The following is a 26565-nucleotide window of genomic DNA, read 5'->3' as shown; positions in this document are numbered from 1 at the left end:
ATTATAAGGCGAGAGGGCAGTTTGGAGAGTAAAAAAAATCGTCATAGTGATATTTCCTAAGTGCTACTGAGCATGTAATATAAGGCGGGGTATGACTTTAAGACTACGGGTTTCGGAAAAAAAGCTCGCGTTATATTCGAATAAATACGGTACTCTAGGATTAAAAGAAGAAAACTCCAAGGCGGCCCACCTTCGAGGCACTGGTTCTCGAGGTAGTTTATCCTTGGGTTGGAGCTCTTGATCACGCCGTCCGGCTGCGTCCTGCGATCGTGGCGGCTCAGCCTGCACTCGGCGGTGTCGTCGAAGTAGACGGCGGAGCGGCAGTCGAACGTCTGCTCGTTGAGGCAGTACTCCTCGCAGTCGCGCCGGCTCTGGACGTGCGCGAAGGACTTGTCGTACAGCGTGGGCACCAGCTCCAGGCCCAGGACGCGTTCGAAGGCCCACGCCTTGCCCTGGCAGGCCGTGGCGAAGTTCCCTGCTCGGAGGGTGGTTAGACAAAGGACGGTAAGAGAAGAGCTGCTTAGCGCTTTGCACTGCGCGGTAAGTTTCCTAAATCCCAGATTTACAACCAAGAGATTTACGCTCAACTTGTAATGTTAAGCGCATCACTTGCCATTCGTTTGCGATCGCACACTTATTCATTCCACGCACAACAATAGGCTGGGATAACCTACCACAGCACATTGCCACAGAAGCTAACAGAACAAAATTTCAATAATTTCTAAAAAAATGAAGTGACCTAATTCTCTTCTTGCTTGCGTAATTGATCTTTTTATTGACCTTTTTATTATTATTATTATTATTATTTATTTATTGTTGCGATTTGCTTGCCTTGTAGTTATGTTTTGGAGTTATGTGTTTAAAAAGTTCTTATTGTTTGTATTTTTTTCTACGTTTGTAATTTGTTATTCTGTTAGCATCAATCCATGTTATGTTCGATGTATGCGCATGCTCCCGCCTATGTAATAGCCTCCTACGGAGGGTCTTTAGGGGTACCCGAATAAATAAAAATAAAGTATGATACGACACCCTTACTCAACTATCAGTATACACCGTCATTTTCTGCCATTGTCATAAGCCGATTGGACAATCAACCATTCACAGTAGAGACTGTTCTAGGACATAGGCCCCTGCAATAGACTTCGCAGGAGGCAACAAAATCCCTTCTGCGTTTCAACGTGCTAAGTGAACGTTCACAGTGCAGTGAAAAGACTTCATGTGAACCATCTTCCCCTACCCCTTTTCCCATGTCCCACAACAGGGCCTATTAGCCTCCTCTTATAATAAATTCATCCATTCCATTCCATGAAGGACAAAGGCTTAGCTGAAAGACTATAGTGCCCACAAAGAGACTAAAGCGTGTGCGCGGCCCCGCTCCTACCCCCTCTTTTTCGCCTGCCCTCTCTTTCATCCACTGCAAATCCCTTCCCCAGTGTCGAGTAGCAATACGGGCTCTGAGTCTGGATAACCTCTCGGCCTTTCCGTCCGCTTTTCTCCTCCCCTCCGCACAGGGCGAAATTCTGTCCAAGTACGCGTCCATGCTCCTCACTGTGGTATTTGGCAAAGCCTGGAACGGGTATTTTCGTTTGTGGCACTGAGAGTGAACCGGAATTGCCACCACTAGCCCTTGCACACCTTGCAATTCACTTACTGCACGAAGGACGCACTGACCGGAATCACACATATCTCTGTATCCCTGCTCAAGCTTATGTATATCAGAACAAAATATCAGTTGACACTCCACCATCTCACCATGAAGATGGGGACATATGCTACTCTTTGGGTGCACTTCCCCAGAAAATATCAATCGAGCCAAACACCCAATTTTCTGCGAGCGTCAACCAGGCCAGACATTACGAACGAAGTAATTGCAGCAGCACTGACAGCGGACACTGCAATACTAGAGAGTTATAGCAGATCGGCATAGAGTTTCATACTAATATACACTAGAGGGAAATCTGGCTCCACTGTCTAGGGGAGCCGCGCTTCAGCGAGCATTCCTTCTGTACCGGGCAGGCACGTTCCACTTGTCCTCGACATGACTCATGAGCAGGCTGAAAAGTAGCTCTGGCTGCAAAGAAGCAACAACATTACTGTAGAGTCTTCGTCAAATTTGTTCTCGTATTATAATTTGTCAGTGATTATTTAGAAGCTTCAGGCACAATGAACAAGAAAAAAATGTTGCCCTTCTTCGTTGATTTTGGCTTCGAGACAAAAAAGAAGCCATATGGCCAGCTAAGCCAAGTAGGCGAGGTACGTCGCTAGCGGCAATGGCGCCGCCCACGGCGGTACGGCGGCCCGCGACTGCAGCGACAGATTTCCCTCTAGTATATATTAGTATGAAACTCTCTGCGGTACGGTACCAGGTAGGCGACCGGCGGTGCTGTGAGTTCGCAGAGGAGGAAAAAGTGGTTGCGCGCATGCTCACGTGTACCTGGTACCGTAACAGGACCAGTTTCCCGCTCTGCTATAACTCTCTATTATTTGGTATTCTGAACGGTGTCCCGCAAATCTTAGGCACCAAATGGACCTATAAATTAAGCGTTCGTGTTTAACCAACGTTTCGAAAGAGACTCGCAGAAGCGCCTGCAGCTGCGTATACACGTACCTCTGAGGCAGATCTTCTCGAAGTAGTTCTCGCCGGCCCTGGGGCTGAGCTCCTGGGTCCTGCCCTGCGAATTTCGGTCCAGCTTGTCGCAGCGCATGTTCTGGTAGTTGACGCTGAACGCCGGGCAGTCGAGCCCGGCCATCTGGCAGAACTGGCGGCACTCGAGCGTGTTGCCCAGGGCGCCCGGGCTCGACAGCGGGATGGCCGTGCGCGCCGCCGAACGCATCACGAAGCCCGTCATCTTCTCGTACGTGAACACGCCCAGGGTGCATTGCTCTGCGTCGCGACGAAAGGGTGCTTAATCTATACTGTTTCGTGCCAATAAAACATGGAATTTAATGGGAAATAAGGCCAATAACACGATAGAGGGATGAAATCAGAAATAGCGCAGGACACGAGCGGTCGGTAGTCGATAGGAGAGGCCTTCGTTCCGCAGTGAACATTAGTAGGCTGTTGATGGCATGGGCTTAGGCAGGGGGGTGCAAAAGGAACACTTACCCCCCCCCCCCCCTAAGCCAGCCACACCAGGACAATTAATATTTAATATTTCTCATTTAATAATATTTCCTTCATTTTCCATCCTTGGAGATGGGGGAGGCAAGGAAAGAAAGCTGCACAATCAGCTTGACTTGCTCCCGCCCCCCCTTCCCCCCCAACGTGAAAATTGCCTTTCCCCTTCCCTTTCCCTCTCTCCCCAAAATGAAACGGGCTTGCCCCCTCAAGACAAAATCCTGGCGACGCTCATGATTGTTGTTGTTGTTGTTGTTGTTGTTGTTGTTGATGATGATGATGATGATGATGATGGTGGTGGTGGTGGTGGTGGTGGTGGTGGTGGTGGTGGTGGGTATATGCGCACTACGGTTTTGTTCGACGGTACATTTCGCGCCCTCACTGAGGAATTAGAGTTTCAAGAAGCTGTTTTCGAGTTATAAACCTTTACAATTATATTAATGGCACGTCAATTAGTTGCTATGCAAACACCAGTCACTGTCAAAAGTTTTTAGGCCATTAGAAAACTAAGGAGGCCACGTAGCATTGAAAATACTAGCTGGCTTGTCGACTCATACTTAAATGTGTTATGCCAGAAAGCTGGCGAAAGCACCTTTCCGCCTTCTACCTAAACTATCTAGGCCTACAAAATTTTGACAAAAACTGTACGGGGGAAAGCAGCCAAAAGCGGGCGCTCGGTACGGCGTAGCTACTCTTTTTCTTCCAGCTTCAGGCGATGAAACTAACTGTTCTTCGTCACGTGAATGGTGGCTTCGGTCTTATGCAAAGCGACCGATTTTTTCTGTGATACGAGCAAATTAGAGGAAGTGAGTTGCAGAGCCATAACTGCACAACTTCAAACGCAAGCCTCTTACAAAATATTCCAGCACCGTCGTCTTAGGCAGGAGGCACTCGCATAACGTGCACTTGACGGGCATCTTGAAGATGCGGGGAAACCAATGCTCGAGATAAGAACCACTAGGCTTCAACTGTCGCGACAGGAGGTTTGACCAATGATACCGTCCCCAAGTTCCAGCGTTCCTGGCGCAGGCGTCAAGCGTTTCTGGCCAGATCCCAGCTCCGAGGGAGCTTCAATATTTGGCCGCTTAGCGTCTCTAAACCAGAGCCCAACCCACTCTCTCCCCTCTTGAGCCTCAGAAGATCTGAAATGGAAACGCGAACAATGGACCTTTTTCAGCAGCCTAGCTTTTTTGCGGCGGCCACCCGAACCACACATGGGGATTATAGAAGAACACGCTTCCTTTTTTTCCGCCTACCTTGCGCAGTCGAGGAAGCCGTCCCAGCCGCCATGCATGGTTTTGGTGCCACAGAAATTTTTCGCCGGCAGCCGTAGCGCGTGCCTGTCAGCCGCTTTCAGGGCTTAGAAAGCTGAGCAGCACTTGGCTTGCTCAGCGTTCACAGCTGGCTAATCTAATATGTCGTCGTTTTAAAGCAACGCTTAACTACTTTCGTACAGCGATTTCGCGGAGGATGCGCAATTGACCTTTTGACCGGAGACACAACCCCGGCGACACACCCCTCGAAGCGCATCGCGTGATTCGCTGAGCCCGCTGTTGGCGCCTGCGAGTGCCGACAGCGGTCGCCACCGCCGCTGCGGCAGAGGCAGCCAACCACCCCCGCACCCTCCCATGCATGCGGTGCTGGGTCGCTTCGGCCAACGTGACAAGTGTAGCACCCGGCGAAGAGAACGGTGCGTTCGCCATGAATAAACGCCGAGTTCACCCCGGCGAACGCCGCGTTCTCCCGGCCTCCTTCTGTGAGGTTTGCACAGAACCGAACGGTTTTGAGACGTGGTGGGCAATACAGCTAAATCAAAGGTTAACCAGGCGAAACCAAGACTCCACCAGACTAAGCCAAGCTTTTGCTTTGCATATCCAAGGCTAGCAGAGCTAAGCCCCAGCCATTTTCTTTTGTTTAGTATAAGTATAGGCATCTTCTGTACATAGCCATTAATTTGTCCGCCATCTTCATCTCTCTCGTCCTCTATCCACGCTATTTCCTCCCGTTTCCCATCCCACACACAGAATAGCTAGCCAACTATACTACCATCAGGACGACCTTTCTGTGTTTTTTCAATTCAATAAAATTTCTCTCTCTCTCTCTGTTATTTAGGTTTTGCCCCCAATAATGGCGGGTCGGTCGCTGAGAGCGAGAGTAGCGCATGCGCAGAGCACTACTAGAAAAATGTGCATTGAGTCCAAGCCCGTAGCGACTCGCAACCGGGGAATCCCAAGGCGCGAGGGTCAATTACAGGCGTCCGTACCCGTGATGCACTTCTTCTCTCCGTACGCAGCGTTGGTCATGGGCGGCAGGCCGCTGGGCCCCAGACTGACGGTGTCGTCGCCGCTCAGGTAGCACCGGTTCTCCATGTACGAGTAGGCGCGGCAGTTGAAGGTCGTTTCACGGTCGCACTGGGTCTGGCAGTCGTCCACTGCCGTGGCGAACTGCAGGAGGTCCATGGACACCACGCCCACGCCGACCCGCGTCTCGTAGCGGCAAGACGTCGGCGCTGGTGAAGGCACGGAGAAAAAGAAATCGCCAGCCATTACACTCTGTTAGCTTTTAAAAACGATAGCCTTTCTTGGTATACTTAAACGCAGAAATTTGGGCCTGTATGTATGTATGTTTGTCTGTCTGTCTGTGCCTCGATTCAGCCACCCAGCCAAAGTGAAACTGGAGCTGCGCAATAGTCTTATATAATCACAGCCAAATCTAAACGTCAAGTCCGGTGTCAATGTTCATACTTGTCAACATTGTTGAACAAGAACAAGGCATTACGCGGAAATGAGGCAGAAAATCAATACATGAGTTATATTTGCGGGGTTCCTTTATAAAAAAGTTCATAGATGCTTGATTTTGGTGAAATGAAATACTACATCCACTGCAGAAAAAAAAAATCACTCCGCCGTCGCCTGCTGTCGCCCGCGCCACTACAGCTTCTGGCGGCATTTAAGAAATCAAGCGGCAGTAGTTACGAAAGGTTCCACTAGATAGGTTGCACGTTCTGCTTGGAACGCACGTGGAGTAAGGCAACGTGCTTCAATAAAAGTTTATAGAGGGTGCCTCGATGCACGCGCGTCTCCGCCGCATGGCAGCTCTGGCAGCGAGGCACCCGGCCTGGAGAAGTAGAACGCGGTAAGTTTAAATTTACTTGAGCAAACTTTTAGCGTGTTTACCTTGGGAGGAGCGCGACGGAAGAGGAACAGCATGCGAGGTGAGCGGAAAACCGAGAAGGGACGCATTTACTTGGCAAATGTCGACAAGGAATATCGTCTTTTGTCGACATCTGCAGAAAGGAGCAGATACGCGGCCAATTTTTAGCTCTCGACATACAGGTGACACAGAGTTTAGGTGTAAATTTCACAAGTTTGAACGTGGTTTAACCACGCTTGCCAAGCGAGAGCTCGGATTCCGCGCCGAGAGCCCGCAGTGAGCGCGCACACATTTGTAGGTCCGGAGTAATGGGGAAGGGAAGGGACCTCCGAATGTTTACCTCGATCAGGACATCACTGTCGCTGAGGTCAGGCACGCTATATCCCAACTACGTCGACAAACCGCTCCAGGCTCCGACAAGGTCACCAATAACATCTTGCGACAACTTACCGACCATACGATAGATTCCCTCACAGCCCTTTTCAATCACCACTGGTCTCGAGGCACGCTCCCATCAACGTGGCGGCATGCTGACATCTCATTAATTCCTAAAGCACACAAAGCTATTACATTGGAGCACCTCCGTCCGATATCACTCACCTCTTGTCTTGGAAAACTGCTCGAGCATATCATCAACACGCGGATCACCACCTACCTCGAAATCCATCACCTGCTCCCACACACTCTCACTGGTTTTCGCCAAGGGCTGTCCGTACAGGATACGCACCTCCGGCTCTATCATGACATTATAGCTAACCCTTCCAAGGCGGACACCTCGGCCATTCTGGCACTTGATCTCCACAAAGCATTCGACAACGTCTCTCACGTTGCCATTCTTAACTCTATAAACTCGCTTGGACTTGGTGCGCGTACCTACTCTTACATCTCCTCCTTTCTTCGGGACCGCACGGCCACTCTACGATTCGGACCCCTCCAAACCTCGAACTTCCCATTCCCCGCAATAGGCACACCTCAGGGTTCGGTCATATCTCCCCTTCTATTCAATCTGGCGATGATCCCCATGGCCACTGCCTTGTCCTCCATCACAAATCTCCACACCTCTATCTATGCAGACGATATTACGTTATGGGTTAAATCAGGTAGCGATGCTCTAATCGAACACACACTCCAGCAAGGCGCAGACATTGTCCAAGCAACTGCGTCTCAGTTAGGCCTCCAGTGCTCCTCGCACAAATCCGAGCTACTTCTTTTGCACCCCCCTTGCAAGCAACCCCCCACGGAACCCCCCATCACAGTTTACGTCGACAACCATATCGTCCCTTATGTCTCCTCCCTCCGCGTGCTAGGTCTCACCATTCAGGCCAACCGGGGCAACGCGACCACCTTAACTAAACTCCGATCGCACGTACTTCAAACACTCAACCTCCTAAGAAGAATCACCACACGGCGTCACGGTATTTCCGAACCTGAACGCTTGCAACTTCTTCATTCCTTCGTACTCTCTCGCTTTACGTTTTACCTCCCGTACTGCAAACTCAATGCCTCTGACAAAACAAAACTAGATTGCCTACTACGACGCATATACCGAGTTGCTCTTCTAATACCTCCCAGCGCCCCCACCAGCCGTCTATTAGCCCTGGGCATTCACAACACCGTCGATGAAATCATCGAAGCCCACCGCACAGCCCAGATAGCCAGACTATCGCGCACGCATCCCGGCCGCGCCCTTCTCGCAGCGGCCCACCTGACCTCCCCTTTCCCCTCACCTATGGCCTCCCTTATTCCCACTACGTTACGCCAACTCTTGCATGTACGCCCACTGCCTCGCAATATGCACCCCCACCTCCACGCCGACCGCCGACTGGCCAGGGCTAGACATCTGCAGCGCACATTCCCTCCCTCCCAGCATAATTTATACGTCGATGCAGCTAGCTACCACGATAAGCCGGCTTTCGCCACAACCGTCATTTCATCGCTCGAGAGCCCTCCCTTGGACGCACTCACGATACATACAACATCAGCTACGGCTGCGGAGGAGGCGGCTATCTCCCTCGCCCTAGTACAGTCTCCCACACCCAGAGTTGTCCTTTCGGATTCTCAGTCGGCAATTCGCAACTTCTCTGCAGGGCTAATCTCCCCACTCGCCCTCAAAATCCTATCCCGCAGAACACCATCCCACCCCGTGGCTCTGCTGTGGACCCCGGCCCACACGGGAACAGACGCCAATGAAGCGGCCCACCGTACAGCTCGAGCTCTTGTCACCCGAGCAGGCCCTTCTATTGGCTCTACCCACGGTACCCCCAGCTTCCGGGACGCTCTAGTCTCGTACCGGGACATTACCCAGCACTTCCGCCTCCTCCGCAGGATATATCCTCCCCCACACCCTTCCCTCACCCACGAAGCCGCTCGCCACTGGCGGCTACTACAAACCCACACAACCCCTTACCGAACTCTCCTACACCGCATCAACCCCAATCTCTACCCTTCGCCTCTTTGCCCTCAATGTCTCCAGCCGGATACCCGCTACCATTCCCTTTGCGAGTGTCCCCACGACCCATTTACCCCTTTTCCTTCCCCCTTACACTGGGAGCAGGCCCTGGAGAGCTCCGACCCGGAAGTGCAGTTGGCACTAACCAACCGGGCCGCCCAGGTCCTCCTCCTCTTCCTCCACACATTTGCAGCTCAAGACCGAACAGAGACGCTGCTCGGCGCAGATCGCCGCTGTAGGCGCAGAGAACTTGGGTGCAGTGAGTGCCTCCTTGTATCATTTTCTAGTGGCACGCGCCCTTACTCCTTCCCCTATCCCCCTCTTCGCACCCTCCGCCTGAAACGAACCATCGAGTAGACGCTTTCGTTGCGCAGCCGCACCAGCAGCTGGTTTGACCTTGGCTGAGCTTGAAAGTCGGAGTGACGCTAGAAGGCACGAGCCATTTTCTAGGTTTGACCTGGAGTAATAAGGTTCGCTTAAACTGCAAGCTACAAATGGCTGTTGAGACATGTGCTGGAATATACCATTAAGAACATAAACATCTACGTGTACAGCATTTGTCAAAATTTTCTAGGGCAAGCCAAAACTTTCTGGCCACAACGGAAGCGAAGCACAAGCTTAACGTTTAACTGTGACCAAATTATTTTATGACAGTTAGAAAAAAAGGTGTATTCTCTTTCTTTTTGGTGTAAAATGTGTCGGCCGCACTTTGAGGGTAACCTTGTAGTTTGATGTTTTTGGAGCCTTTGCAATTTTAGCGTGGCCTAGAAAATTTTGACAAAGACTGTACAAATGACGGGTAGTTTAATGCTCACAGAAAGGACGGTCAGCAGTCTAGCACGCTAAATAAAGCGTAAGCGTCAGGGACGGTCACTTAAATTTGGGTCTGGATGGGGTTCAAAGGAACCTCCAGAATGCGGGGCCGGCGCGCATCCTCAAGACCACCATAGCTCGGCGAGTATAGCTGACTTGATTGATTGCAGGGTTTAACTTGCCGACGTAACGCAGGCGAAGAGGCGCGCAGTAGTGGAGAGCTCCGGATTAATTTTGACCACCTGGCGATCTTTAACGTGCGCCGAAATATCGTACAGACGGGCGTTTTTGCTTTTAGACTCGATCAGAAAAGCGGCCGCCGCGGCCGGGAATCGAACCCGCATCCTCGTGTGCAGCAGTGCAACGCCTTAGCCACTGAGCCCCCGCGGCGGGTGAGTCTAGCTGATTTTAAGTGTAACTAGTGGTACGGTTTCAAAATGTGTATTAGATAATGCATTGAGGCGTACGTGAGTAATTTGAGCATGATAATAACAGAAGTGGCAAATAGGCGAGCTGCAACGTAGGTGTCCGCTAAACGTCCTCTTCGCAACGCCAACGCGGGTATGTGCGGAGTGTTACGCAGTCAGAAAAAAGAAGCAACCAGACGCTACCCGCGACTAAAGCCAATGTCGTCAGTCACACATAAACGCAGTCCGTATTGTAAATATAAAACCCCACGGGAACTCTTCTTGCTACAATGATATCACGTCCCTCAATCCACTACGCGGCCACAACCCCTACACAATCTTCACAGAGTATATGGTTGAGCCTTGCCTAATCTGCGCCGACCGGACGCCAGGGCGTGGGACACTACACGTGACGCGCCATAACCTTCCACCAGAACTGTGTCCTCTCCGGAGCCTTAAGGCACGTCCTCGGCGGAAGCAGGAAACGAATAGAAACGCGTAGGGAAGGGAACGGGAAAACAACCGGATGTCTATGATGCCGTCCTCTATAGTGTCGCACATTGAAAGCCACGTCGGTTTGTGTGTCGCGGCACCGTTACCCCGTTTTGTTTCTAACCATAATGAACGGCCGGCAGAAATCCTTGAGCTCAGAGAGGGCGTCGCTTGGCCATGTGGGAGACCTTACGGCGAGGCTGGCTGGCCTCTTCACGCTATACAGCGCAGACAGCCACATTGTTCGGCTTGTGAACTTCCGAATGAGGATGGTGATGATGCCAGGTTTCTCTGGGACACTTCTGACGGAGCTGAAAAGCGTCAAAGCGTCAAAACGTCGTTCTGTGAGCTTTGTTACGGAGCCGTAATGGCGTGGTCATTTAAAATTCAACATTACGATTGCAGCTACAAACATCGGATCTATCGCAATGAACTCAGAGCGTCACGCGTCCACTTATACATGAACAGGAGTATACGACTAGGCTTAACTGCAGACCATGGGAGCTATTGTTGACAAACGTTTTCTCTGAATTCCGCTCCTTCCGCCAATTCCGACCTCTAGTTCTAGCGCCAATTTCGTGGTATGAATAAAATGTTAATTTCTGTTTATCTGCTTTTATCGTAAGGCACAATCGTAAACAAGATGAGATATGCCCTTCCACGGTCGCGACTTGTGCGCGTCTATTAGACGCGCTTGCAAGTCCCGACTTGCCGACGTCCATATTCACGAGCCACGCACTTTTTGTCCTCATGTGCTGTCTCGGGACACTTCTATGGTCGTATTTTATTGCGCTCTTCATACGCAAAACATAACCAACCATCACAACAAAGACGTTCCTTTAGGTCATGGAGGCTCTGACTACGCAGCAGGAATATAATAGGAGGTAAAACGTCCACTGCAGCGGGAACAATAGAGCTAACAGATGACGTCACAACCAATACTAGCCCGGTCTACGAAGCTTCGCAGTTGTGGCAGTGAACGTGGCCATAGCGACAGCTTTTTGACAAGATGGTAGAGGACACGCCCACTGCCTGGCTGCGCTGTTTCGACGGCCCGGCAGAACGCCAATCACGGCGTCCGCGCAATTCGTTCTTCCGCCACTAGATGACGCCAATCAAGAACTTACGATGTTACCTAGCCGTCCAGGCAAGCAATTTAAAGCTTCCCTCCCTCTATTTTGCCGTAAACTCCGTGGCTCTGACACAACAAAAAGACGGTTAATCAACGCTTTTAAATCATTCAGGCAACTTCAGTTAGAAATTTCATCTGTTTTTATATGGCACTCCTTTTATGTAGTACTAGTCTTCTGTGGCACTTTTATATAACAATTTATGGTACTCGTTTTATACCTTACCCGTCTTTTATAGGGTACTTTTATAGCAGTTCATGTTTGAACATATAGTACTCCTTTTTATGAACTACTACAGTTTCATATGGTACTTTTATATAGCGTGGTGGTATATTCCCACACCCTTCATATATAGTATATCCTTCTATCTCTCTCTCTCTGTAGACATCGTCTCGTCTCGAGGGCGTCTACCTATATATCCGCTGCAGCGTGGTACCGGTACAGCGCGTACGTACCGGTGGCGGAGCACTGGTTCTCGAGGTAGTCCCTGGTGCTCCCGGGCACCTGTCGGAAGGCCTGCGGCTGCGAGCGTCGGTCCTCGCGGCTCATGCGGCACGTCTTGGCCAGCTCGTCGTAGTCGGCCGAGCGGCACGGGAAGGTCTCCTCGAGCAGGCACATCTTGGCGCACTCCTCCTTGTCCTTGACGTTGTGCTCCTCGCGGTCCACGAAGCCCTCCAGGTGGCCCTCCTTGGCGCGCTCAAACGCCCACAGCCGGTCGCCGCAGAGCGCGTCGAACGAGCTCTTCTGCACTGCGTAACGGCATTCGGGCGGCATTCTCCCTTAAGCAGTCAGAGGGGGCCATGAGGACAAAATATGTTTGGCCAGCCGGAAAAAGCCAATAAATATTTCAAACTTTTAAAATTTGGCGCTGCATGACGTCAGCAGTTACGCAATAGATGGAATACAAAAGCATACCTATTCGTGTGTTAACTTCACGTTATGATTCAAGTGATAGGATAACACGAGACAAGACGCCCTCGTGCAATCGCACGGTCCGGTCATGCTTGTTAGCGCTTTGTTGGGCAACCGCCAATGAAGTCATAAATACCCGGCGGGTATGCAGCTGATGAATCGCCAATGCTTCCCATTTTCCTGAATATATAGACTATTTGTACCCGATTTGCGACAAAATTGGTGTCATTTTTATTATTATAAAGCAACCCTTCGGTCGGCGATCACCAGTTTCTTCAACTATGAACCACTTTCACGATCGAAAATTGAATTTTGTCTTCATGGCTAATTAAGAGTGCTGTGTGATGATAGTCCCATATGTCTGTTAAGCCATTGTGTTTAGCGATGGGGTACCTGGATACCGTATTTTCGCGCGTATAACTGGCCCCTGCATATAATCCGAACCCCCACTTTCAGCCCGCCGGAAAAGAAAAAAAAAACGTCCTCGCGTATTTCCTGCTGCCCACACTGCGCCAAACAAATGGCAAACAGTCGCTTGGCGCAGGTTGCAGTTAAATACGTTCCCTCACCCCACCCTGTGTCACCGCAGCTATCCGGATAGGTACACGGACAAGTGGTGCAACATTGCAGCAGCCACACTACAACATATGGTCTGGTCATGCCCCAATAAACCACAGGCCTTTGAAGAAGTAATACATATAAGAAGTAGTGAGCAGTGGGAGGCCTCATTGCTCAGCTCTCTTCCCGAGATACAAGCTGCTGTCATCCACCTGGCAGAGGACGCCGCCAGGGACCACGGGTTTCTGACCGTCGTCTGATGGAACGAAGACACCAGACAATCCCGCGCAGTGCATACGTCTTAAAAAGGATGACACTAAAGTCTGCTCTCTCTCTCTCTCTCTCTCTCTCTCTCTCTCTCTCTCTCTCTCTCTCTCTCTCTCTCTCTCTCTCTCTCTCTCTCTCTCTCTCTCTCTCTCTCTCTCTCTCTCTCTCTCTCTCTCTCTCTCTCTCTCTCTCGTATATTTAGCAAGTAGAATACACTGACTGAAAGGCGAAAGTCAGAATTCACTAATAAAATTCAGTTGTTAGAGTGCGCTCGTCCGTGTTTTTCCTTCCTTGTCCTTGTATGTTTTGCGCAACCGCTGCCATGGAAGGCTTAGTCAGTGTTACTGCGCACGAGCTCCACGACAGAACGCGCATTGCGTGAAGCTGCACTAAAGGAAAAACCCCGCGTATTATCCGCACCACCACATCGACACTGAAATTTGCGCCTTTTTGGTGTGTGTTATACGCGCGAAAATACGGTAAGTAACATACATCTTAGGGGAATGGTGGCCATCTACGTAGAGCGACAAGTATGCAGTCTCATAGAGTTGCATTTTTACATCTCACAATCTCTGAGTACAGTACCAACATCTGTTAAGTTCCCTACGCTTTGCTTCAAAACTCGGATTGCTATAATTTACGTAATGAATAATCAGCACGTAACCATGTTCTTCCCAGGAAATAAGCGTTGAAAGTTGTTGCTCGTTCTCTTAGAACACACACTACGGACAACTACCAAGTAAACATCATGTACAGTCTTTGTCAAAATTTTCTAGGCCAAGCCGAAGGTGCGCACGCCGCAAAAAAAATGCAATGTACGAGCTTACTTCCCGAGCCAGGCTGAAACGTGATATCCCGGAAAGCTTGAGAAAACACATTTGTTTCATAATGTCATTAAATATTGTAGTCGCATTTAAAGGTAAAGCTTATTAATTGAATTCTTCGTGGTCGATAAGGCTTATGATTGGCCAAGAAAATTTTGACAAAGGCTGTACGGAACGTTGCTTTGGTGCAAACATTCTGTATGCCTGCGTGCATTAGCACCTTCGAGAGTATCCGACACTTAGGTTCAGGGAGTGTTTTAGACATGTCGGGTTATCGGTGAGGTGATTACATGATCCTGTATTTATAATGCATTTTTGCTATGAGCTAACCCCTACTGTACAATATTACGCACCAAAATAAACTACTAAGAGCACCTCCTCCAGCTATGGACTAATAATCTTACAAGAAAGAGCTCCGCCGAAGCAAGGACATTAAGAATAGTAACATCGACAAAACACTCTCCTAAAACATTGATAGTCGACACGCGAATACACAGCGCGTGAATTGACCATATACAACCAGGCAACACCACAAGATCCGCTTCAAACAGGTGTTATTATCGAAAAAGCCGCGTCTGTGCCGCTAGATAACTTTTCTTTAGTCGATAAAAGGGCCACCGGTTCACCGTAATGTGCGCCATGCTTGCTTCGCCCTGGCAAATGAAATGCTGAAAGTTGATATCTCCAGTGTTGGCTTCCGTGCTTCCCTCGCTCTCCTAGTTCTCCGCGCCATGCCTTGAAACTTGCACGGTTTTAAGAGCAGCCGTTCTGGTTGCTCCGAAATCACAGACCCTGTTTACATGGCTGCGACACAAGCGCAGCGAACACAGCTTCTGTCACGGCGACGTCATGTAAGCAGCACGCTGCGCTCGGAGGTCGCAGCGGAGTCGCAACGTGAGGAGACTTCGACGCGTTATCTCTCCGCTAAAACACTGAGGCAAATAGACGCAGACACATATCCAAGCAATTCCAGGCTATCCAAGGTGTTCCCTCAAACAAACACAAGCGCATACAATTAATGTGGGAATTGTCTTTCATGCCACATGGGCCTGCCATAGCATCTGGTCGTCATTAAACATCACAAATACGTTCCCGTAATGGGAAGCAGCTCTGGACAGCTCCTACTGTTGGATTCGGATGGACTTCATTCGTCGATCCAGGAGATAAGCAGAGGAATCTTTGTAGGTGTAGAGCAATTTAAGGGCTCGCCTTGTCGCCGTAGCTCGCTCGCTGGACCCAAGTAGAGCCACACGGCGTTCTGTCGTAGCGGCTGTCGTCGCGGTGTAACCCAGAAGCTTCGAAAGCCAAGTGGTTTATAAATAGTCATAATCGTTCGAGACTCGTGAACCACTGGCGCTTGTTATACATCTCCCCGTTTAGCGCAAAGAAAACTGTAGGCCCATTTGAGGCAAAATACAGGGTGATCAAAATTAAGTCGACACGTTTTCTTTTTTTTTAATGGACGCTTTGATTTACGTGAAGGCCATCTCTACAGGGATGTTACACGCCCCGGGGGACACATAATTAGCTGGTAATCATTGATTTGGGTGGCGTAATTACGTAAAATTGAATAATAAACTTTTTAGTGACTGCAGTAAGCAGGTATTTTTGTACTGAAAAGTTGGACGCAATCGTGTTTCTACGCAGTTTCATTTGGCAGAATTCTTCTAGCGCATCCGTGCTCCGAGATATCGAACTTCGAAGTTTAATTGCCGATCGCACGATTACGCATGCTAAACCGTGAAGACGGGCGCAAAGCCCCCCCCCCCCCCCCCCCCTTCCTTTGTTCTGTGTTTCGAGAGCGGTTCTAAGATTTGCAGATTCCGATAACGCCAGCCAAGACTGAAAGGGTGCAAGTTATCACTTTTGGCTATGCCTCCTCGTCGTTGTCAAACTAAACACCGTATACAGCAGGCGCGTCACAAAAAGGAAGAGCTTAGCGCACGACCTCACTGTCGTGCGTGCGTAATCATGCGAACGGCAATTAACCTACGCAGCTCAATATCTCGGAGCACGGATGCGCTAGAAGAATTCTACGAAATGAAACTTCATAGAAACATGATTGCGTCTAACTTTGCAATACAAACATGCCTGCTTATGGCAGCCACTAAAAAGTTAATTATTCAATTTTAGTTAAGTCACCGACATCAATAATTACCACCCAATTCTGTGTCCCCCAAAGTGCATAACCTCACTGTAGAGTTAGTCTGCACGTTCATCTAAGCGCTTAATTTTTAAAAAACCTGTCGACTTAACTTTGATCACCCTGTATACGTAACTAACCGGCAGCGCCCACGTTAATTTAGTTAGGAACGGTCGCTGGGTTGGTTTTTGCGATAGTAAGCGAAAAAAAAAAAAGCGGCAGTGCGACGCCGGCACGCGCGGGAGGAAAAGCAAGCACAAAAAGAACAGAACTCCCGCTGGCGCAGTTTCAGGCAGGGGGCGCGCGAGCACTGCAAAGGCGGGAAATTTGAAATGCGTTGCTTGGTAGCCGTGAGCGGATAACGGCGCTACAGCCAATTATGGCCAATCACTGCTCCGCACTTCCGACAGCTTTCGCATTGAGTGGAACGGCTGTAATTTCTTTTTTACTCTCTCTCTCTCTCTCTCTCTCTCTCTCTCTCTCTCTCTCTCTCTCTCTCTCTCTCTCTCTCTATCTATCTATCTATCTATCTATCTATCTATCTATCTATCTATCTATCTATCTATCTATCTATCCATCTATCTATCTCTCTCTCTCTCTCTCTCTCTCTCTCTCTCTCTCTCTCTCTCTATCTATCTATCTATCTATCTATCTATCTATCTATCTATCTATCTATCTATCTATCTATCTATCTCTCTCGACGCTGCGCTAGCTCGTTCCAATGCCCTTCCGTCACAGTCATGTACACGCAGCCATCTACTGATCGGCGCAGTGATTGTAACACTCGACAGAGGAGAGCAGTGCGAGCTGGGTGGTATAAGATGCGCGCATACCTCCCCTGAAGCAGATCTTCTCGAAGTAGTTGGTGCTGGGCGTGGGCACGAGCAGGTCGCGGCGGCCGGCCGAGTTGAGGTTGAAGGAGGCGCAGCGGAAGCCCACGTAGTTGAGCGAGAAGGCGAGGCACTGCGCCTGCTGCTTGCACAGGTTGATGCAGTCTCGGGTGAGCGCCTGGTCCGGCTGCTGCAGCAACGTCTGACCGCTCACCGAGCCCGAGAAGGACAGGCCCGTGGTCTTCTCGAAGCTCTCGATGCCGCCGAAGCAGTTCTGGCCTGCGCACGGGACACAGAGCGGGGCAGAGGAACAGTTTTTAGGCCTCAATAGACGATTCGAATCGGTTTCGAAGATCATTGTTCGCCTTCTAATGCGTAGCATTCTTTGCCGAGTAGCATTCTTTGCGTAGCATTCTTAGCCAGGACTGTGTAACGCCCTGAATTTCCACAAAAAGGCAGATATCGCGGAAGTTCCACTGTAAGCGCTATATTAGCGTGAGATAATTGGTCGGAAGAAATTTTGAAACACTAAATAAATAAGAAAAACATAAAAAATACGGAAAATGACGGTCTGCGTAACGCCCTGCATTTCGACAATAATGCAGGTTTCGCGGAAGTTCCACCTGTAATCGTTATAATAGCGAAAACGGACATAATTGGTTGGACAGTATTTAGAAAAACCACAAAAATTGCCTCTAAAGAACTCGCACTCAAGACTAGTGGCGTAAGAATGCTACGCATTAGTAGACAATTTTCTAAATTTCTGCAGAACATTTTTGGGTATAGGAAGTCTACATGAATTTCTTTCTGCTGTTTCTTTTCATTTACCTTGAAAAACTGTTTTTGAGCGCATATCTTGCGTGTGTTGTGCGCAGTATTGTGTAACTGTGGGTATTTCTGTAGCCAGCGAATGCTTTCCGCCTGTTTTTTCCAGCTGGAATATTTCCAGAAATCTTTTTGCAACATCCATTAAAGTATTTCCTTGTACGTTTGTGTATCGCTGCTACCAGCATAAGTATCTTGTGTTACTTTTCTTGCCGCTTTCTTATTTGCAATTTGTTTTTCAAAAGCTCCCACCGCTCTTCGACTCTCGTGTGATTGAGGGAACCTGAAATAAATAATAGTTTCTAGGCCACGTTAAAAATATGCGCAAGAAAGAATTCAATGCGAAGGTTGACCTTCAATTATGTCTGAATTATTTGACTTCAGTAAGGAATGAGGCTGCTTACGCCAGCTTTTTGCATGAAACAGTTCAGACTCAGTTCAACAGTTCAGACTCAGTCCAACAGTTCAGAATGCGCTCGTTATTACGATGTTTCGAGACAAAAAAAAAACGGCTTTGTTATAAGCGATACTTCGTTACGAGCGGGTACAATGCACTTTCTATGCACTGCCACAGGGTCAATGAGATATTTCTATTTAAGTAATATTTCGAATAAAGCGATTTCGTTACAACGAAGATTTAACTTGTTTACTGTATGTTAAATTCTTTTTCGCCTGTTAACTTTTGACATAGCCTGGACGACAGCCATCAATAATCTGGAATACAGCCATCAATTCCGAAATATTGTTACTTATCGGGTTTCGGAAGCCACATCTTCCCTCAACTTCTCAAGACCTCCGATTTTCATTACTCGAGCATTGCCAACCAAAGGAAAACTAGGAAGTTTGGAAGCAAAAATTACAGGGCGATCTGATGCAGGCTTCATTTAGGCGCGCAAACAAGCTTCATTTGGTTCATTAATGTCATTAGGTGGGAAAGATTAAATCTTACTCCTTTTCTTTAATGTGCGCGCATCAGACAAACCGTAAATTCCTAGGAGTGCATAAAGCACTCTCCAACATAACTCCACGAACTTGTTCTGCTGCGTGGGCATGTAACCTGTGTCAGCCTTCAGAGTACGCGCACAAATTTTTTGTGACTAAGAAATCTTCCTGACATTGAGGAGAAAGAGCATGTCATCTAGTGCGGGATATAAAGGAGGTGAAATATTAATCAGTCAGAAACGGCAGTTGATAGAAACAGTGATTGAATACTGTGAATATGATTGATACAACGGATAATCATTAATACAACAGTGCACCAAGCGACAGTGCACCAAGGAAAAGGGGCAGGGATGGTATGCCACCTTGTCGATTGCAGCGTCCCACCTTGTGTGCCTCTCCAACATAACCTGTTGGGTATACAGGGTGGTCAAAGTTAAGTTGACAGGTTTTTTTTTCAAATTAGGCCCTTAGATGTACGTGAAGAACAGCTCTACATTGAGGTTATGCGCTTAGGGGGACACAGAATAAGGTGTCAATTATTGATGCCAGTGGCTCAATTAACTAAAATTTAATGATTAACTTTTTAGTGGCTGCAGTGCGTAGGCATGTTTGTATTGAAAAGTTGGACGTAACCGTCTTTCTTGCACAGTTTCATTTGGCAGAATCCTTTTAGCGCATCTGTGTACTCCGAGATATCGAACGGTCAAATTTAATTTCCGTTCGCATGATAACGCATGCAAGAAAAGTGAAGACCCGCGCAAAGCTCCTCCCTTTTGTGGCGTGCCCGCTGCGTACGGCATTTAGTTTCAGAAGTGAGAACTGGCACCTTTCCAGTCTTGACTCGCGTTATCGCAACCTGCAGTACTCGGAACCGCTTTCGAAATACAAAACAAAAGGGAGGAGCTTTGTGCCGGTCTTCAGTTTCTAGCATGCGTAATCATGCGAACGGCAATTAAACGTCGAAGTTCGATATCTCAGAGTATACGGATACGCTGGAAAAATTCCGCCAAATGAAACTTCGTCGAAATGTGATTGCGTCCAAGTTTTCCGTACAAACATGCCTGCTTACTGTAGCCACTAAAAAGTGAATTATTCAATTTTTGTTAATTAAGCCACCGACACCTAAAATTACGACCTAATTCTGTGTCCCCCTGTGTGCGAAACCTCACTGTAGATGTTGTCTTCACGTAAATTTGAGCGCCTAACTTAATAAAAAAACCCAATTTTGATCACCCTGTATATAACGCGTGACATTTGTATGGTCGAAATCGCAATCTCGGAAGAAGGCTTGTTGTAACGCAGTATGCTGTCTGCTTCACATATAAACAAGCATGTATATTTTGTTGTCCTTGTTGTATAGTTTCCTGCCTTTGTTGTATATTTTGGGTGTGTTTAGTTGCCTGTGTTGTTGTTGAAGACACGAAAGAACGAACAAACGAAGGCCCACACCGAACGTGTTGGGTGTTCCTCTATAAGCTTTTCACATTCTTTCGAGAAAAGAAAAGAATCGCGCTGTGCAGGCGAGGTGGGCCAACACACAAAATACGCGAAAGCTCGTGGAGCAGTGAAAAAATAAGCAGTGAAAAAAGCAGCTCACCTGGTTACCTTCGGAGAGTCATATAATAAAAAGAATAAAAAAATTGTCGCCAATCCACGCTGGGAAGGTGGTTGGAAAGCATAGCTTTAAACGACACCCACAATTATTGCCCATGTGGCGTCATTTGAATTCACACACGTGGTTCGAGTAAAACCAGGGATTCTTCCAGCCGTTACCTGGGATTCGCGCCAAGGAGCGCCCTCCCCCTCCCCTCCCCAACCGTTACCTGGGATTCGCGTTGGTGGCGTCCCGAACGAACGTGCGTCGACGGGAACAAAACGGACAGGAACGTCTTTCAAAGAATGAGCAGGAGGGCGGCACGCTCGCTAATGCGTCTTCTCTATCACTGCCTTCGTCACTCTTGTTTCATGTGTCGCCTTCAAAGCGCCCTCCCCTCCCCAGGCGCTGAATGAAAACCAGGCCCAAAGCTACCGTCGCTAAAGCAGACGACAAATTCGTCGCGCCTGACGCTGTGAGCAAGCACCTGTGCTGGGAACGCTGAGTAACCATTCGCGGCGCCATCTGTATACACTGTGCTCCGTGAGTGAACCCCCCCCCCCCCCCGTACCCCCCCCCCCCCCCCTCCGCCGCCGCGGTGGGAGTTCCTTGTCCCGCACGCCATGAAAGAACCGTTGGCTGGTAGTGCTAGAAAGCTTTGCTTTAAAAGCACTGTTAGCACTCGGCTTCATTTGGCTTTTATGCTACTCACAACGAATTAATTTGCCCATCTGTGCAGGGTGGCGCTGCGATCGCCGAAGGAAGAGGACGTGCTCACATCGGCTCCGGCTTTTATGCTAATTTTCGCAACGCTAATTAACAGTTACCGCTGTATATTCAGTACCAATGTGTCCGTGAAGGTGCGGGGCATCGCCCGGTACCAGATTCGACCAAGCGGTACGTCCATTTTAAGGAATAAGAGGACTTTATTCCCGCGGCAGCGGCAACCCGCCGCCAGGCCTAACCGAGTGGCCGAGGGGTACGGCCGCTAAGCCTGCCTAGGCGGGCTAGGCCTAACGCCGGCGTTGCGATGGAACAAGGCGACAGCGTGGAGATGGAGACGACGACGTCATCACCGGAAATGCCCGCGACCCAAGGCCCCAGCAACAGTGACGGGCAAGTGCGCATCGCAGTCCAGGGTGAGGAAATCACCCCAGAAGAGTTCAACGAAAGCCACGGGTGGTCACACGTGGGCAGGAGAGTAAGAACCGCGGCGAGCAGTGAAAGCGCAAACGGTAACAGTCGCCAGCCTCGACCTAAAACAAGAGAGAATGCCGGAAGGAAGACGATCGCGACGACGACGAGGGCAGCGAGGATGCCGAACACGCTACCGAGAGAGGAAATCAAGATAATCGTAAGGCCACGAGGAGGGCTGAACATCGCAAAGGCGCGAACGGTCACCGTCGCCTCGGCAATCATGGCGGCGGCAAGGGTTGCGAGAGAAGACGGTGCGGCGGACACCTTTTGCCCCAACTTCCACCAAAACATCATGTTGGTGAGTACCCCCGACGAGGGGAGAGCTCTGTCCTACGCCAAGATCCAAGCCATACGAATCGGAGACAAGACGCACGAAGTAGGCGCTTATTAAACCACGCCAGACGGCACGGTTAAGGGAGTCATACGCGGCATTCCCGTCGAAGACACCCCCGCAGAAATCGACCGAAGCATCGCCAACCCAAGGAACCCGCTGGCGAGAGGAGCGCAGAGAATCGGCAACTCGACGACGGTCATTGTGGTCTTTGAAGGCCAAAAGGTCCCAAACTACGTACGCTACGGCCCGGTACTCACGAGATGCAGCCTATACCGCAAGCACTTCGATGTCTGCAAGCAGTGCGGCAAGGTAGGCCATAGAAGGGACGTCTGCCCCAACCCGGATGCGAAGGTGTGCTTCAACTGCGGAACGGTCAACCCGACGGAAAATCACGAAAGCGAATGCAACCCGAACTGCAAGCTGTGCGGAGGGAAGCACCCAACGGGTGGCAGGGAGTGTAAAAACAAGTACAAGACCCCCTACGTAGTGACGAGGAGACAATGGGAACGCAAGATGGCGGAACAACAGGAGAGACAGCAGCTGGCCCCGAGCGAGTTCCCGCCGTTGATGACATCAAGAGAAAGCAGCGCAGCGGGCAGCCGAGAATCGCGGCCGATAGCGAATAAAAGTGCGGACCGAAAACGAGACCGCAGTGCGAGTCGCCAGCGCCAATACCAATCCCAGGACCGAGTCAGCTGGGCGGCAAAAACGGAGGCACCCAAAAGGTCGCAGCAGCAAAGTCGCCGCCCGGATAGCTGCACGAGAAACCAAGGAGAGAGCGAAATGTTGCGAGCCCTCAAAGAAGAAAACGACGCGTGGAGAAAGAGATACGCGGCGCTCGAGGCAAAGATCAACAAGATCAACAGGGACATAGAAGAGAACCGGAGAAAGATGGAAGCCCAATTACAGCAACAGCAACAGCAAACGCAGCAACAGCAACCACAGCAACAGGAACCGACAGCAGCAACAACAACGAAGGAGGAAACAGAAATGGAAATGGACCCGAGAGCGACAGCAGCGGTTGGACCGGCACCAAAGAGAAGAGCATTCGAAAATTTCAAGGAGCGCAAGCTCAGCGACAGAATCGACAACCTGGAAGACAGATTCAACCGATTTGAAGAATACATCCGTGCGTCCTTCCAGGCATTTAATGATCGACTAGCGACACTAGAGCAAATGTGCCAACAACTAATGACGACAGTACAAGGACTAACAGTACAAATAGCGAACCTCCAGCAAGCATGGACAGGACAACAACCGCAGCACCAGCAACAGCAGTGAGAGGCCTCCTGGCCTGGCACTGGAACTGCAACGGATACGACCCAAAGAAAGCGACACTGAAACAACACCTGAGACAAGTAACGAGAAGGCCGGACATCATCATGCTGCAGGAAACCCGTGCCGAAAACGTCCGACTTCCGGGCTACCGATCCGTTGCCAGTCGACCCAAAGACCGGGGAACGGCCAGGAGGGGTGGCAGGGGAGTCTGCACCATGGTGAAGAAGGGCATCACGTTTGTCGAGCACGAGCTTCTCAACAATAGCATGATAGAGCACACAATGGTGGAAGTGGTAACGGGAAAGAAGAAGAAGGAAAGCACGTACATAGCAAACGTATACAGTAGTCCGTCGCACGGGAAGCAGAAATTCAAAGCTCTACTGTACAAGGCGAGCAAGATCGCGGGACCGGACAACAGATTGATAATATGTGGAGACTTCAACGCACAGAATCAAGCGTGGGGGTACCAAAGGACATTAGCAAAGGGCAGAGACTTGCTGCAAGATTCCACGGACCTGGGACTAAATCTAATCACGGACCCGACCCAGCCCACAAGAACAGGCAACTCGGTCACCAGAGACACAACGCCGGACCTCACTTTCGTCAGAAAGGGCAAAAACGACAGGGCGGACTTCGAGTGGCGCAACACGGGAAACAACCTGCGCAGCGACCACTACATCGTGGAAGTCACGATCCCGATCGGGTGCAACGGAGGGACATACAGAGGCCACCGAAAGCACCGACACACGGATTGGGACGCCTTCCGAAAGCTGCTACCCACCGAGCAGACGGACATCACGGACATAGAGGAGTGGACAAACGAAATCATGGAGAAGGAAAAGGAAGCCACCAGAACCATCGAGACAGAAGACAACGTCGGTAGAATCGACAGCCGACTGGCCCACCTCATCGAAGCCAAACAATCGATACAGGCAAGGTGGAAGACGCAGCGAACGAACAGGAAACTGCGCAAAAAGGTGGCCGAACTAAACAGGAAGATAGAAGCCCACAGCAGGGTGCTGTGCACCCAACAATGGAACGAAGTGTGCAACGAGGCGGACAGCCAGATGCACTGCGGCAAAACGTGGAGCATGCTGAAAAGCCTCTTAGACGATAGCGCAACCAAATCCCACCAGCAGGACAACCTGGCCCGAATCATCCACAAAGCCAGAAAAGAGCACGGGGAAGACGAGATGAAGAGGAGAATCAACAACAAGTACCTACCGACCGCACCCACCGAGGCGCACCCGGAATACCAGGGGGAACAGAACGAGTGGCTGGACCGGGACATTGAGGTGTGGGAGGTCAGGGCCACCCTACAAGATTTGAACACAAAGTCGGCGGCGGGACCCGACCGCGTCACAAATAGAGCACTCAAAAATCTAAACGAAACGGCCATCGAGAACCTCACGGCCTACTTCAACAAGTGCTGGCGCGCAGGGTCGCTGCCCCGACAATGGAAGACGGCCAAGACCATCTTAATCCCAAAGCCAGGCAAACCTCCCGGCATCGAGAACCTCAGACCAATCTCGTTAACGTCCTGCGTAGGCAAGGTGCTAGAACACGTCCTCCTGAACAGATGGCAGAGGTACCTAGAAGACGGAGGGCTCTACCCCAACACCATCATTGGGTTCAGGAATAAGCTCGGCACCCAAGACGCCATGATTCAATTAAAGCACGATATTCTCGACGACACAACGGGAACGAGAGACAACAAGGCCATACTGGGCCTGGACCTCCAGAGCGCCTTCGACCAAGTGAGGCACTCCGCGATCCTGGCGCAAGTGGCGAAGCTAAACATGGGCCGCAGGACGTATGCGTACATCAAAGATTTCCTGACGAACAGAACCACTGAGATCAACGCCGGTGACCTGCGGCTACCCGAGAAGCTGCTGGGCAGCGTCGGAACCCCCCAAGGCTCGGTCATCTCACCATTACTCTTCAATCTGGTAATGATCGGGGTGGCCGAGAGACTCTCGCGAGTCGCGGGGGTTCGACACACCATATACGCCGACGACGTGACGCTGTGGGTACCGGGGGGATGTGACGGGTACATCGAGAGCACGCTGCAAGAAGCAGTCGAGGCCATCGAAGAGCAACTAGACGGGTCCGGCCTCATCTGCTCCCCACGCAAGTCCGAGCTACTGGTGATTCCACCAAAGAGGTCGACCGGAAAGACAAAGGGAGACAAATCCGAGAGAGAAAGAGACAAGATCAGGATCAAGACGAGAAGCGGCCTCACGATCCCTGAGGTCGAGAAGATTCGGTTACTCGGCATGCTAATCGAACGGAAGTGGGTGAACGGCGAGACGGTCAACCGAGTGACGGCCAAAGTGTACGCGGCCATACGACTCATAAAGAGAGTATCAAACAAGAAAAAAGGAATGAAGGAGGAGAGCCTCATGAGACTCGTAGAGTCCTTCGCAATAAGCCACGTAACGTACGTGGCAGCATTTCACAACTGGAGGCAATGCGAGCGGAACAAAATCAACGTGCTGATACGCAAGGCGTACAAGGCGGCACTCGGGCTCATCGACGGCACGAGCACTGAGAAACTCCTGGCCCTCGGCGTGCACAACACGCTGGAAGAAATAGCAGAGGCGCAAAGAACGGCGCAGCTCGCGCGCCTTACAGAAACAAGAACAGGAAGACAAGTACTAAGGAACCTGGGCATAAGCCTGAGGGAACAAAATAGAACAGAAGAGACCATCCCAGAAGACATCAGCAGAAGGCTACGAGTACACCCAATACCGAGAAACATGAATCCAGAATACAACAGGGAAAGGCGAGAGGCGAGAGCCAGGGCACTCATCGACCTCCACGCCAGGGACGAGGGAGCCGTATACGTGGACGCGGCCGAATACCCGGGAGACGAGAAAGCCTACGCAGCAGTCGTAGTCCAAACCACGACAGGGACAACTAAGGCAGCAGCAAGCGTGCGCACACGGAAGGCGCATCGGGCAGAGGAGGTGGCCATCGCCCTGGCCATCGCCGACACCGAGTGCACGACCATACTCAGTGACTCCAGAACGGCAGTACGCAACTACGCCAGGGGAAGAGTGAGCAGCGAAGCCGCGCGAATACTGAGAGCGACAAAAATCGAGAGCCGCCGCGTGGCGATCAAATGGTTCCCTGCACACATGGGCGAAGACTTATCGGAAAGAGGGTACGCAAACCACAACTAGACGGCGAACGCCGTGGCGCGAGGCCTCACTAACCGCGCTGCGGCAACTGCCGCCGTCGATCCAACGTGGTGGTGGGAGACCAAAGACAACATGACCACATACAACGAGATAACG

The 26565-nt window shown here is 50.3% G+C and overlaps 1 protein-coding gene across 1 annotated transcript in view; it reads right to left on the bottom strand.

Moving 5' to 3' along the window:
* LOC144163202 (uncharacterized) overlaps positions 1-26565 on the bottom strand; it is a 115770-nt gene that overhangs the window by 49318 nt on the left and 39887 nt on the right. The window contains exons 3-7 of the mRNA XM_077694038.1: positions 17100-17375; positions 12018-12311; positions 5382-5627; positions 2609-2884; positions 191-475 (exon numbers count right to left, since the gene is read on the bottom strand). Coding sequence (XP_077550164.1) covers positions 191-475; positions 2609-2884; positions 5382-5627; positions 12018-12311; positions 17100-17375 — 1377 coding nt within the window. The remainder of the gene's footprint in view (positions 1-190; positions 476-2608; positions 2885-5381; positions 5628-12017; positions 12312-17099; positions 17376-26565) is intronic.

The sequence above is a fragment of the Haemaphysalis longicornis genome, unplaced genomic scaffold (assembly GCF_048455015.1).
Source record: "Haemaphysalis longicornis isolate Haplotype H1 unplaced genomic scaffold, Haemaphysalis longicornis Haplotype H1 scaffold_12, whole genome shotgun sequence".
NCBI classification, from domain to species: domain Eukaryota; kingdom Metazoa; phylum Arthropoda; class Arachnida; order Ixodida; family Ixodidae; genus Haemaphysalis; species Haemaphysalis longicornis.
Note: the sequence above shows the minus strand (reverse complement) of the source record. Positions and strands in the feature narration are given on the sequence as shown.